This window comes from Adiantum capillus-veneris, chromosome 10 (genome assembly GCF_014529385.1).
Source record: "Adiantum capillus-veneris isolate H3 chromosome 10, ASM1452938v2, whole genome shotgun sequence".
NCBI lineage: Eukaryota > Viridiplantae > Streptophyta > Polypodiopsida > Polypodiales > Pteridaceae > Adiantum > Adiantum capillus-veneris.
This window is the reverse complement of record NC_140940.1, coordinates 19,505,549-19,520,324: the sequence shown is the minus strand read 5'-3', so window position 1 is coordinate 19,520,324 and position 14,776 is coordinate 19,505,549. Positions and strand designations below refer to the sequence as shown.

Here is a 14,776-nt window from a genome sequence, read left to right as displayed (position 1 = left end):
CCTAACAAGGTCCGGGCCGGGAGATATTCAACGACTCCCTCATCACTCCTCCCGCATAACCTAAAAAGGTCCGGGCTGGGAGATATAGAGGCCTTTTACAACCAAAACCCCCCCCCAGACCGCAGCCTACGTCGTTTGGAGGTGCTGAGAGTAACCACTGCTCAGACTTCTTAATACTCCTCCCGCATAACCATCCAGGTCCGGGCCGAGAGTCACAACAACAATTATTTTACAAGCATACAACCAAATGCTCCCCAGGCATTGGCCTGCGTCGTCCGGAGGTTTTCAAACATACAACGAAACGCTCCCCAGGCATCGGCCTGCGTCGTTCCGAGGTTCAAACAATACCAAAACAGTATTTCTTACTTCTCCACACGGGAGTGAAATCACCAACCATTGAAACCAGTATCAAACGAGAGTCAAACAATTCAAATCGGCACCAAAACAGGTTCAAAGCAGATACCATCCATTTTAAACAAATTCCAAACAGGATCACCAAACAAGATCAAACAAAACTCAAACTTAAAAAGCAATCTCGACATTAGTCGAGCTCGAAAAGTCGATTGACTTTCTATCTTGAAACCTGCACCAAAAATTAGGGTTAGGTTCCTTCCATGAGGTCGTAGTCGAGCACGGCATGGTCCATCAGCTCTTGGACAGACAGTGTTTCTTTGGCGGCGATGGTAGTCCCAAGAGATAGCAATCACACTAAACCTCCAAGGTCATTTGCTCGTGAAGAGACATCTACTGGGAGATGTCGAGAAATTTCAAGTCATAATCTGCTAGGCTTTCCATGGCAAGCATTTCAGGATACCCCACTTTGCCAGAAGTTGCACTCCGAAGGAAGATGTCAGAAACCATATAACTTCGGGCAAAAATTTTCTTGAAAGCTTGCCAAGTACTTGGAGTATGCTGCTTGGTAGCTGTAGACATCAACACCTGCATGGCACTGCTTCTGAGAAAAACAGTGACTTGAAACAAATCTGGATCCTTCTCTTGCAAGTGATCTTAATTGGCTTATGCCCTGCAAGACACTGCGGTGAAGACGGGAGCGCGCCTGATGCGCGATGAAGTAAGGGTGGGAGTGCCCAAGATACCTCGAATAAAATTCCCATAGCTCTGTCTGCTCTTGTGTAGGACCGGTATGCTTTCAAAAAAGCACACGCCTGATGCTCTGATACCACTGTCACAAGGCAGGCACCACGTGCCAATAGAGAAGAACAGACTGAACACACTTTTAGCACTTCAATAACAACTGAACTGAAAGAGAGAGAGAGACGACACGCGACACGGAGTGGCGGAATTCCACCCCAGAGAGTATTGGCCCCAAACCTTGGCGCCCCTTTCGGTATTTCTTTATATTATTGCCGATTCACAAAATTCAACAGCCGAGGAGCACTTGCTCTGCAATCTGCACGCTAAAGAGTGCCAGAGAGGGCCCCCAAGGCTCATATTTAAAGGCCCAAAGCCTAAAAACATCAAATATGAAAAGCTGACCTCAAAAATATCATTTTCCTAAAATTTCGGGATTTCCCTAAAAATCCGCCGCGAATTCCGAGACGTCCGTACAGGTGCCACATCATCATATTTTGATGTGTAAAGTCTTTTGAGTGTGTTCTGCTTTATTTTTAATGCCTTTATGTCACTTCGGGCCCCATCGGACGGGGTCCCCATAAGTTGGTAGGACTTCTTCTTCTGTTGCTTGTTCTTCTTAGGGTTTCTAGAATTAGGGTTTGCAGGTTTTAGGGTTAGGGTTTCCAGAATTAGGGTTTGCAGGTTTTAGGGTTAGGGTTTCCAGAATTAGGGTTTCAGCAGTTAGGGTTTTTGGCAAAAATTAGGGTTAGGGTTTCTGCTCTCGGGCAGCCACATCATTTGTAAGTTGGCTCCATTCTTTAGGCTTTGACACGTCAGCAGTTTGTTACACTCCCCATCATGATTGTTGTAGCCCTCTCTTGCAGAGGTGGTTGTAGCCCTATGGGCAATTTTCATTAACTACTAGAAGGATCTTTTTCTCGGAAAAAAGAAAAAAAGTTTATGGAAGATCGTGCTATTTGTGAACAAAATAGGATCGAGAATGAGATGATGATAAATTTGGAGCAATGATAGCTCGAGAATGAACCTAATAACGATAAGAATCATGCATTTTAAATCATGATGAATGATTGAATGGAACTGTTGTTAGCGCATCAAGAGTTCCCGAGGGATGAGATGGCCATATAGCTAGAACTGAATGATTGAAACAGTCTGTTCAGTAGGAACTCAGTATCTGATTGATGGATTGGAATTCCCGGAAATGATTACTCACACATGATTGTGCTTGAGTGCAGATGGAATGATTGACAAAATGATTGCAACATTTCGGTCTCGAGAAATCTATGGACATGATCGCAATATGGGATTACTTAATCTGACATTAGTGAGGTCCGATGCGGATCTAGATGCGATTGCTAAATACGTTGCCGAGAATTATGGTCCTAGATCTGAATGGATTCTATGTGATATGACTTGAATGTGAATGTGATGTGACTGTCGTCTTTGTACAAGTGCTGGATTTGTGTCGTCTAGTGTGTCGGTACTTGGAGTCAGTGTCTACCGAATTGGTTTAGGGCTCATGTCTAATTATGCAGGCGTAATATAGGGGGATTACAATTCTTTCAAGAGGGGGGTATGTCTCAAATTGATGACGTGGCAGCACTATACAAATTGCTGACGTGGACAAGCTGTACGGAAACCCTTGGAATTCACGTTGATTACTGTTGACGTGGCTACGTATTGTTTTTTCGCAAAAAGCGTTGCAGCTAATGACGTGGCATGCTGTACGGATTTTCGTAATTTGCGCTGATTGCTTTTATGACAGATTTTGGGACCAGATGCTTTTGGTACAATTTGCTTTTGAGTTTACTGCTTTTGGGGCATCCCTTGTAAGAATAAATGGACCCTTAAAGGCCTTACTCTGCAGAGCATCTCGACGCAGTGGTCCCCTCGGAAGTTGTACTTTGCTCAAGCATTAATATAAAAATAAATGCCGAGAGGGGTGCCAGCTTTTGGGGCCAATACTTCTAGGCATGGAACTACGCCAGGCTGTGTCGAGTGAATTGAACTGTGATTTAAAGTTGTTAAGTGTTTTAAGGGATTCTCTCGTGTGTCGTATCAGATTCCCGACTTGGGGTGCCCAAGCCTGTAACAAAGTATCTCTTGTTGAATGTCGTGCATCTTGTTGATATGATCCCGCATGGAAGAGTGCTTCGCATCGAGGGTTCTCAACTGCACCTTGAGGGCTATCCGCTTCATTGAAGAAACTCGATCATTAAGTGAAGAAAGCCTTTCCCAAATCAACTTTGCATCTTTCGTCTTATGTGGCTAATAATTGATGGTGTACTGTTGAGGATAATTAAAGACCGGATTCGAGCATTGACACGCTCCCATAAATTTGCTCCCATAGGGTCCTTTGGCTTTGAAAGTTGCTCGAGACAAAACCTCAGCTAGTAAGAGTCGAAGACTGTCATCATGGTAGCGTTGATAGTTGTCTCCATTCAATTGCCAATCAACGGGAAAAGTAGGAAGGGTAGGTATCTTGATTGGTTGATCATCCACGCCGGAGTAGAACTGGGACCAATCTCCCCACTCCTCGTTGATGGGTAGTTCACCACCACCGCCGGTTGTACCCTCATTGTGTACTTCGTTATCACAGGCTGAATTTGTATCAGAATCATCACTCCTCTCCATGGTGTTGGAGAAATTAGGCATTTGACGAGGCTAGGTCGAGGTAGAAGTGAGAGAATCTGCAAATCTGCCCACTACAGCCGAAATCAGCCCCAAATGAGTGAAAAATGCAGAAAAACAGCAAACAATCTCTTTCCGCCGCGGAAATTCAGTACCAAAAACGCGCACAAGTCAGCGATCCAATTCAAGAGCACGCCGTGGCTCTGATACCATGTCAAAGGTGCAACGGAAAATACTGAACTGGATGACGAAGTTGTCTGCAACCGCGAGCAAACCTCCTCTCCAGACTAGGCAGCCAATAGATCTTGGATCTATCGCGATGGATCTCCTCATACTCAAGCTCCTAGCGTGTATCGCCCACCGAACGGGCATGGGAATTCTTTGCAAGAAATGCCACACCGAGAGGATGTGCACACGGTAAGGGAATGGAAGCGCTAGCAAGGGAGGGAGAGATCGCAAGTGGAAATGCGAGAGAGAGAGAGAGAGAGAGAGAGAGAGAGAGAGAGAGAGAGAGAGAGAGAGAGAGAGAGAGAGAGAGAGAGAGAGAGAGAGAGAGAGAGTTGGTGGAAAAAAACGCTAGAGAGAGGGTGAAGCTGCACACACAGGAAACACTAGCAGTAGAAAACGCTAGAGAGAGAGAGTGTGCCCAAACGCCGAAGCTCTGCAATGATCACAACACATGCCAAAAGTACAACGGGGTGGGTTGCATATATAGGCAATTCCCAGAATTTCCCTACCTTCTGCAAAACCCCACGATCTTGATAAATGGCTAAAAAATGCTAATAGATATGTAAACTCACTTCTGACCCCGAGAAACCCTAGAAACGGGGATCCCTCCTCATGCCAGCCTACTGGGTGAGCAACGTTGTGGAGTGCATCACTGAGAATAGGTATGTCTATCTCAGATACGGCTGAGCACATCCACAAAACAGCCCTCACTCCCTAATCTGCTCCTGGGAGATATCGGAGCTACCACCGGACAGGAATTTGAACTCTAACAGAGTGAGCCGCCTTGTGGGCTTCTTCCTTCGTCTCCATGCACTCATCCTTCGAGGTAATGGCATCGCCCGTGAGATGCATGGAAGCCAAGAGAACTTTGTTATTATCAAACTTTTTAACAACCGCAAAATGAGATGTAAATTGATGCAACCAAGAATAAAGGACAATAGCATCCATCTTATCGTCATACTTACTGAACGTAATCTTCTCAAGAATTGGTTCATTGGTCGTCCGTATAGCATTGGTCGTGGAAAGCTTTTCATAATCCGGCTCCAAAGAAAAGGTATCGGATGGCACCGCCCTCGGCCTCAGCCTCTCGCTCGCGTCTACGAGCCTTGGCGTCCTCCTCACGCTCCCGTCTACGAGCCTCGGCTTCGGCCACCAATCAATGTTCCTCTTGCTCCGCCGCTTCTACAAGATCTACTCGACGTGCTTCTTCTAGCCGCATCATCATCTCCATCATCATCCACATCATGGAAGCCATGGGATTGGGTGGCAAGGATGGAGGGGTAGAGAGAGGACTCATGGGAGGATCCGTGGGTGAAACTTGCTCGCCTTCTTGGTTGGTGGAGGTCTCCATACCGCTACAAGTCTTGACCATGCAAGGATTTCCGCTCTTGGTTCAAGGAAGGTTGCAGACTATTCTGCGGGAGACTATCTAGCCCCTCGTTGACGCACCCCACATGTAACGCCGCGTATACAATTGGTTGCTATTTTCCAACGCTCAAGGCACACTGTCCTACGCGCAATGGCACGCGTGCTGTTCCAAGAGAGGGAGGAGTATACACTGAAGGGTTGCCAACACAACCAAAAACATGAGAGGATTTCTGCGGATTAGTGGATTAGTGCAAAATCTTCAAAGCCTTGATACAATGTCAGGTGCAGCGGAATTTAAATGGTGAAGATCTAGGTTTTACACTTCTACAAATCCTTTACGTCCTTTCCTTGCATTAGTGATTCCTTTTAGCTTGAATGATGGTTCCTTTTATTTTTCCCTGAAAAGAGAGAGAGAGAGAGAGAGAGAGAGAGAGAGAGAGAGAGAGAGAGAGAGAGAGAGAGAGAGAGAGAGAGAGAGCTTTATTAACGTCTTCTAGAGGTTGAACTTGGTTTATGAGACAAAACCATATATCCTCTGGGTATCCAAAAAAGAATAGAAGTGCTTAAAAAGAACGGAACTAAAGTAATATAAGACTGCTAGAGGTAAGGTGGTACAAGGGTGCAGTAATCTGATAGGAGGTGGGGTAATACATGTGCCAGTATGATGAGGGGATGGAACTGTGAAACTAGGAGGTACAATCATGAGATGCAAACTAGCTCCATTCGATAGAAAACTGGGAGTGTAGGATATCATGCATAGGGGGGTAAGGTGTGAAGAGCCCTTGTAGTATAGCAGGCGGGTCGGAGAAGACTCTTTTGTATCTCACTCTGCTTGGTCTGCTCATGCTGTGTTTGAATCCGGTAGATCTCCCTTTGGTGTGTCCATCGAGCATGATATCACTCTGCTCTAGGTCGTCTCCTAGCTCGAATCACATATGGAGAGAGAGAGAGAGAGAGAGAGAGAGAGAGAGAGAGAGAGAGAGAGAGAGAGAGAGAGAGAGAGAGAGAGAGAGAGAGAGAGACCCGATGGTATTTGCTTTAGATTGCATGTCAGAAGGCGGGCACCACGTGCCGATAGAAAAGAACAGACTCTGCAGACTTTTAGCACTTCAATAACAGCTGTTCAATAACAAGTGAACTGAGAGAGAGAGAGACGACACGCGACACAGAGTGGCAGAATTCCACCCCAGAGAGTATTGGCCCCAAACCTTGGCGCCCCTTTCGGTATTTCTTTATATTGCATCATCAAAGTACAAGCCGGTACTCCAGACTCTGCACCTTCTCCAGGAAGCATCCCAGAGAATGAGCCCTAGCCTCATATTTAAAGGCCCTTGGCCTAAAAAGCAGCTATAGTAAAAAGCTTTTAAAACTCAAAAGCTTCTGGTCCAAAAGCAAAGCCAAAAGCTGCTAGCGTAAATCCCGGAAATCCGTACAGCTTGCCACGTCTTCAGCCAACGCAAAATGCGAAAATCTGCCCTAAGGGTTAGGGTTAGGGTTTCTGCAGTTTTAGGGTTTTTGGCAGCAGAATTAGGGTTTGCAGGTTTTAGGGTTAGGGTCTCCAAAATTAGGGTTTCAGCAGTTAGGGTTTCTGGCAGAAATTAGGGTTAGGGTTTCTGCTCTTGGGCAACCACGTCATCACTTTGTGACACTTCTTTTGTTACTTGTTCTTCTTAGGGTTTAGGCCCTTCGGCCGGTAGCTCCGTTCTTCAGTAGGTCGACACGTCAACAGTTTGTTACATTGCATAAATGGAATGTACACACATGCAATACCTCAAGTGCTGACTCTACTGACTAGAATGGGGAATGTGGTTGTAGTAACTCTTTAAGATGAAACACCTTTGGGGCTGATTTGATGCACCTTTGGATCCTTCTCGATGTGGGATTGCGGATGACCATCAGGTGTAGATTTGGGGCCGAATTGCACTCCCGATGTGAGAAGAATCATGAAGGGTTGAAAACTCAAGGAAGGGTTGAACCCCCCTTGTACACAATTTCAAATGAAGGGTTGAAAACGCAGATCTTGATGATGGCTATGATGGATAGCAATGGGAGCACTCGATGCGGCGAGGGAACGGCCGAGGAGAAGCTCAATGGGTTGCCGAAGTAACGGACTGCATCTGAGAGGCTAGCGCTCGTGGATCTCGCACACTTCCGGTTACAGAAGAGCTGAAATCTGAAAACGCTGGCTGGTCTGCAAGTATGGAGCTAGCGCTAGAGTTGAAATCTGGAATTGCTGGCTGAAATCTGCAAAAACGCTAGGGCTGATCTGGAGCTGCAAGAAACGCCAAGGCTGATTTGGAGCAAAACGCTAGAGAAGCTCCACTGTTGGCGCTATGCAATCTGATGCCAATCGATGGGTGCCTGGCTCCCTTTATAGGCAAGGATTTGGGTTTATAAATCACTGAAGGGCTAGTTAGGACAAAACCTCTATCAAATTCCTTCAAAATAAATCATAAAAATGATTTATTAATAAGTTTGAATGGGGGTTAGTTTCTTGGTGAAACTGTCACAGGACGGGCACCACGTGCCAATAGAAAATAACAAACTAAACAGACTTTTAGCACTTCAATAACAACTGAAATTGAAAGAGAGAGAGAGCACACGTGACACGGAGTGGCGGAAAGAGAGTAATGGCCCCAAACCTTGGCGTCCCTTTCGGTTTTTCTTTTTATTGCTTGAACTCGTACAATGCTGGTACTCGCGCTCTGCACCTTCTCACCGAAGCGTGCCAGAGAATGAGCGTTGCGCACATATTTAAAGGCCCTTGGCCTCAAAAGTAGCTACATGAAAAGCAATAAACTCAAAAGCATATGTTCCAAAAGTGCCACACCCAAAAAGCTGCCAGTGCGTTTTGCGGAAATCCGTACACCTCTGCCACGTCAGCAGCCAGCGTAAAACGCGGAAATTTGTGCAATCTGCCACATCAGCAACTAGTGTAAAATTCGGAATTCCGTACATGATGCCACGTCATCAGCTTCTACATGCTTGTGTATGTGGGCTTGCTTTTTTTAAATGCCTTTGGGTCACTTGGGCCCGGACAGGGTCCCATAAGTTGGCGGGAACTCCTCTTAAAAAATAGGCCACTCGGCAAGACTTTGCAAGTTGGTAAAACTTCTTCTGCTGCCTCTGCTTCTTCACTTAGGGACTAGGGTTTAGGCCCCTCGGCCAGGATCTGCAGGTTGGGCTCCATTCTTCAGTGGCTTGACACGTCAGCTGTTTGTGATAGAAATTGTCGCACGCCCACCTGAGAATCCGACTGACGCGGGGAATGGCTCCTTGGATTCCTCTAGCCTAAAATTATATGCACGTCATGCCAGATGCCCACCATAGTATAATAAGATTAGTCAAAACGAGTGTACAAACCATTTATGCATAGAGGGTTCCAAAACTGGAAAACCTAATCTAATGGACTCGTCTGGACATGTAGGTCTTGCGAACAGGCTCACAAAATTGTTGGTTCTAATCCTCGTAGGATTCTAGACACTCCTATCTAGGAATAGGGAAAATTGGCTCTAGAAGTCAATGACGCATGTCTACGTGGCACACAGACCCATGTGTACGTGACATGCTGTGCAATCTCCAAAACAAGGGAGGGGGAGAAGTGGAAAATTGAAGTGCTAGAGAGAATGCGATCGCATGCAAAAACGTTGAGTGGAAAAATGTTGGTGAGAGAAAATGCTAGAGAGGTGGTTTGGCACATAACACATGCTAGAGAGCGCGTGTGACCCAAAACATTGGCAAGCTCTACTACTCACTGATATGCAAATACAAAAGGGGGGGTTGGGGGTCCTGCATACATAAGGGAAACTCAAAAGTGCCGTACTTAGCCAAGAAACCTCACGGCCCTATAAAACATGCATGAGCCTAATAAAACGTGGGCAGTATGTCACATACTACCCGCATTTTATAAGGGAAAATGCAAAACACAGGAGACTTTGACCTTGGGTAACCCTAGGAACAGGGGTCGTGCCTCATGTCAGCCTACTGGGTGGGCATAACAGTGGAGTGCACCGTCGAGAAAATACTTCCACCTCAGGTGTGGCCAGGGCACAACCACAAAACAGCCTGCACTCCCTAATGTGCTCTTGGGAGATACTAGAGCCACCACTGGACTAGGGCTTGAAACTTTGACAAAACCATGCCTCAAAATCCAACAACATTCTTGCCTCGAATTTTGCCACATTTTGTGCTACTGCCACGTCGGACTTGTGCTCGCCAGTCGGGTCCGAATCTAGCTTGGCTCTTACTCCCTTATCAAGTAACTATAAAGCGAAACAAGGTGGTCATGCTTGTTACAATGGTCATACAATATCAAGGTACATGGAGAGGTGATAAGCTCCATGAGTGCTTTGGGCTGCCATAAGCGATGAGAAAGAGATGAAAGTAAGACCAATGTCTAACAAAAACACGTAGACAACTACAATCTGGAGAATCGTGGAACATTTCATAACTACAAACAACTTGAATAACTGAACTAAAGCTGAGAGCGAACGGAGATTGAGAGAAGATATTGGACGGGAAGCCCTCGTATACAATATGATATGAATTGCCACTGTCAGTGTCCCTTGGTCCCGTATTTCTTTATTCAATTGATATTTTTTGATACAAAATTCGGAGGGCTGAAATCTGAGCACACTAACTGAAATTTGAGAGAGTGCGTTCAAGCAATTACACCCCGGAGGGTTGCTTTTATAAGTCCAGAGGATCCGCAACAATAGCACGGAGGAAAGGCGCTTTTGTATACTATATCTAGATTCAATTTTAGAGAGAAAATCTTTGTTCTTAGAGAGAGAATATTGTGCAATCTAGTGAAAAAAATCAGCAGAGAGAAAATATTCTGCTCCATTGTAGCAAAAAAAATTAGTAGACTCTAGAGAGAGAAAATATGCAGTAGAGATTAAAAAATTCAGGTTTAGAATCAGCGCTCTCTACAGAGAGGAGAGAGAAAGTTAATGCGTGGCGTAGAAGGATTGTGGCTTTGACGAACAAATTCGCAGGGGCCACCTTTCTAGGAGAGAGAGAATCTATGATTGCCAAACAAATGCAATGATCTTGACGCAAAAACCTGTCACATATCACCCTTCAAAATCAAAGCGTCCTTGCTTGAAGGATATAGCAACGAGAAAAAAAATGTCCACACATCTTTACATTGCACAAGGTTTCCCCAAATTTAATCCCACAAAGGAACATACATGCATGCATACATGTGCAACGGTGGTAGTGTGTAAAAAGGGATATGCTAGCTACAGACACTGCGAGTTGGGGACTTGGCCTCATTAGAGGCCAAGTCCCCAACTCATGGATATGCTAGCTATAGACACCGTGAGTGCGTTTGCAAGTTTGTCAATGGCCAAAAATTTTGTACTCCCAACAATATGGAAAGTAAGTATGTCACGCATTTACACCATTCCAATGCAAATGAGATTGGACCTCATCAAAGGGCAAGTTCCCAGTTGATGTCTCTTTGAATGCGATCGTCCATCCAAAGTCGGTGGAGAGTTTTTGTAGTGAACACCCTCATGATGTGATGGAAAAATGCCATCATCCATTCCAGGTCATCAGTTATGGTCATCATATTCATATAGTGTTGTAAAAATATATAAAATAAAACTTAATCCGAGGACTAGAAGATTCATTCAGGATGTCATCGTCGCTCCTTTACCTATGAGAAGACTCAAATCATTCAATAACTCCTTATTTTTGTGCTTCAATTGAATCTTTCGTTCTCTTGCATGAGCTTGCTATAGTGCTTGTAGAACCACAAGGCATGCCCAAGAAAATATCACATCGTGCTAACTTCATAATGTGGAAATTGATTGGATATGCAACTGAAGGGAAGACCGAAGCAAGTCCCGCAGTACCTGGGCCTCTGAACAGAGGTACTTGGTCGCTGTCACGTCCATAACTAGTCAGCGAGATGGGTCTCTCAAGGGCACTGCTCTAAGAGTGTAGATAATTGTGGCCTCTTAGTCCAGAGGAAACTAGTGACAAAAGCGTCTGCTCTAGGAGCCTGGCGTTGAAGCTCTTGACATAATTGGTCCCTCTGGCATTGAAATTGGGGCCCACCTAATCCCTGCACACCTTCATTCAGATCGGTACTGTGCCATCTCTTCGAAGGCAAGCGTAGCGTAGAAATGTCAAAGGATGTGATAATTCGTTGCGGGGTATCCAAAGTGAGAGTTCACGAACTTTGGGTTCTTTTCTAGGGAGTTGGAGCAACTTCTTTAAAGACTAGTTCCTTCTTTATGATGTGTTAACCCACTTTTGTGTCTCGTAGAGGCAAGGCGCACCAAAAGCAAACCCTCCTACCCCTGGTCTGCTTCTTCAAGTGCTGGCAGTTTTCTAAAAAAAAAAGAAAAAGCGCTTCTTTTATATTATTTTTTCAAGACAATCTTTGTTATTAGAACGAGAAAATTCTGCATTGTTCTAGTGGCAAAAAATCAGTAGACTCTAGAGAGAGAAAATCTCTAGTCCAAAGGAAAAAAAATTCAGGTTTAGAGAAAATCAGCGATCTCTAGAGAGAGAAAGTCAATGCATGGCAATGCGGCATAGAAGGATTCTGGCTTGATGATGAGATTGGCTAGAGAGAGAGAGAATCGGTGATTGGCCAAACGAACGGAATGATCAGTTACGTCCAGGAAATTATGCAAAAACCCTAATCCTATAAATTGTCATAGCCAGTGATATACATGGGCAAGTGACTTGCGGGAAGACAGACGCCATAAAACCCACAACAAGGACAGACGTCATAAAACCCAAAACAAGAATTAGGATACCAATATCATCAAATGACAGGAAGGTCAACCCAGAAGGTCCCGTCTTCCTTAGGTGAAGTTAATACCTCTCAGTAGACTCTTAAAAGCAATAAGCTGAGGAGACTCCTGTAATACGAATAGCTTCATTGAATATTTTTTACTGCTTATTCTCTTAGTGGGGGGATGTAGGGATGGAATTTGTGTTTGTTGATTACCATGGGTTCAGGGGTTGCAGCTTGCACATCCTTTTGACATCCGATTTGGCTTTGATTCTTGGTTTTAACATTATTTTTCATTTATCTTTAAGGCTTTTTTCTTGAGACCATGCATTGGTGCTTTTGTTGATCTGCAGAAGTCCAGTAGAAGGCACACTGGAAAGGAACTGGCTGTGGCAAAATTGCCGAGGGCACCAGCAGTGGAGCAGTGTTCCGATGAATCGGAAAGTCTGTGTGTGCACAAACCGACAATCAAACCTCTCGCATTGCATCCACAGTACAAGGACAAATTACGCACGCACCAAGAGGAGGGTCTCAGATTTCTTGAACGAAATCTTGTTCAGGATGAACCAAGTGGCTGCATTTTGGCACATGCACCTGGAACAGGCAAGTCTTTCACGGTGATTGCCTTTCTTCAGAGCTTTCAGACTGCTTTTCCAGATGAGAAGCCCCTCATTGTTGCACCCAAGGGAATGCTCTCTGTTTGGGTGAGAGAATTTCACAAGTGGAAGGTTGATGATATCGTGATTTTCAATCTTCAAGAAGCCAAATCAGTGGAAGGGGAGGACTACAGCAACACAGATGCTTTGGGCCATCAGCTCAAGCGACATCGCCAACTTCAGATGCTTCGACAATGGAAGGCAGAAAAGAGTGTTTTGATGGTAGGCTATTCAGCATTTTCCACATTGACAGGTGACAAAGATGCGGCAGCTTTCCCAGAGATAAGGAAGTTGCTTGTAGATGCTCCGGGAATCCTTATACTGGACGAAGGCCATTTCCCCAGAAACAAGAAAGCCCAGATCACTCAAAGCTTGTCACTAGTGCGCACCAAGCGGCGTGTGCTCCTTTCAGGCACGCTCTTTCAAAATAACTTTGACGAGCTGTATAATCTTTATCATCTTGTGAAACCGGAATTCATGAGCTCTAATGTTTCATGCACAAAGAGGCTGCTGGAAAACTTTCTGAAAGCAAAATCCTTCTCTGCAAAGGGGGGTTCCACCCCATCCAAAAGCCCTAGGAAACGATCAGGAAGAGAGGCCGTGGAGTCAGATATATTCAAGGATTTGGGAGAGACCATCAGGTCGGGGGAAGAGGAAGACAAAAGGCAAGCAATCAGCCAGCTTCGACAGCTGTCTGAGCCCTTTGTACACTGGTACAAGGGTCAGATTTTGGCAGATCTGCCCGGGCTAATTGATTTGACATTATATTTAAAGCTGACTGACAAGCAGCAAGAGTTGCTTTCCTCATTGGCAAGGAAGACAGAGAAGCAGCTGGATTTCTTCACCAAGTTCATGAGAGTTTGCATACATCCAGTGCTTCTCAAAGTTGACAATGATGCTGCACATTGCAGTGGTATCCAATGGAATGATGATGAGGAGGATCCTAGAGCAAGTTCCAAGATTATGTTCATCCTCGACCTGTTGCAGCTAGCTGTGCCAATGAAAGAGAAGGTTGTTCTCTTCAGCAAATACTTGGATCCCTTTGATCTTCTTGAAAGGGTACTCAAGAAGACATGGGGTTGGCATCTCAACAAAGAGATATTAAGGATCGAAGGGCGCACATCGCTCGAAGAAAGGGAGAGTACAATAGACAGGTTCAATGAGGATTCCAAGGCCAAAATTCTCTTTGCCTCTATTAAAACTTGTGGGGAAGGTGTCTCTTTGATTGGGGCCTCCAGGATTGTGCTTCTTGATGTGCAATGGAACCCCATGGTATCCCGGCAAGCCATAAGTAGAGCTTTCCGGATTGGCCAAAGGAAGAAAGTTTTTGTTTATCGCTTGGTAGGGGAAGGTACGAAGGAGGAGGATGCTCACTTGAGGGCCTGCGAAAAGGAGTGGCTAGCAAAACAGATATTTGAAGGGTGCAATGATGGGGACTATGGGCTGTACTGTCATGAAGTTGCTCCTCAAGAAGTAGACTTGTATTTTGAAAAGCCGCACTTGCGAGAGAATGTGGTCAGATGTTTTAGATATCGGTTTGTTTAAAAATTGTCATATATGCTCGCAGTTTTGGTGTATGTATGTATTTGTGGGTGATCATGGATGTGTCAGCTTGTATAAGGTGTTACCAGTAACTTGAATTTGGGATGGACCTTGCAGCTTTTGGGCTTGTTGAGCAGCTCACTGCATTGTACAGACGTTTCGGGTGCTTTTGTATAAGGTGTCACCAGTAACTTAAATTTGGGATGGACCTCGCAGCTTTTGGGCTTGTTGAGCAGCTCACTGCATTGTACAGACTTTTGACAACAAAAATAGAAGAGGCTCCTTGCTTTGCAGACGGGTATCTCGGTGAGTTTTTTGAATTTCCTCCAGCCGGTACCCCTTACTCTACTTGATAAAGGAGAGGTTTGGCTTTTGTGTTTGATAAAAGAAATGATGTATTGGGTGCTCCTTAATACTAGTTTTGTCCCAAAACAGGACAGTTGAGTGCCTGTTTTCCTAGGTTTTTACCAAAATGCAATGTCCACTTAAAAAAGACACTAAAAGA

The 14,776-nt window shown here is 45.0% G+C and overlaps 1 protein-coding gene across 1 annotated transcript in view; it reads left to right on the top strand.

Moving 5' to 3' along the window:
- LOC147448519 (protein CHROMATIN REMODELING 35-like) overlaps positions 1-14,566 on the top strand; it is a 56,920-nt gene extending 42,354 nt beyond the window's left edge. Inside the window, exon 4 of the mRNA XM_086521090.1 lies at positions 12,427-14,566. Coding sequence (XP_086377216.1) covers positions 12,427-14,274 — 1,848 coding nt within the window. The 3' untranslated portion in view covers positions 14,275-14,566. The remainder of the gene's footprint in view (positions 1-12,426) is intronic.
- The last annotated feature ends 210 nt before the right edge of the window (positions 14,567-14,776 follow it).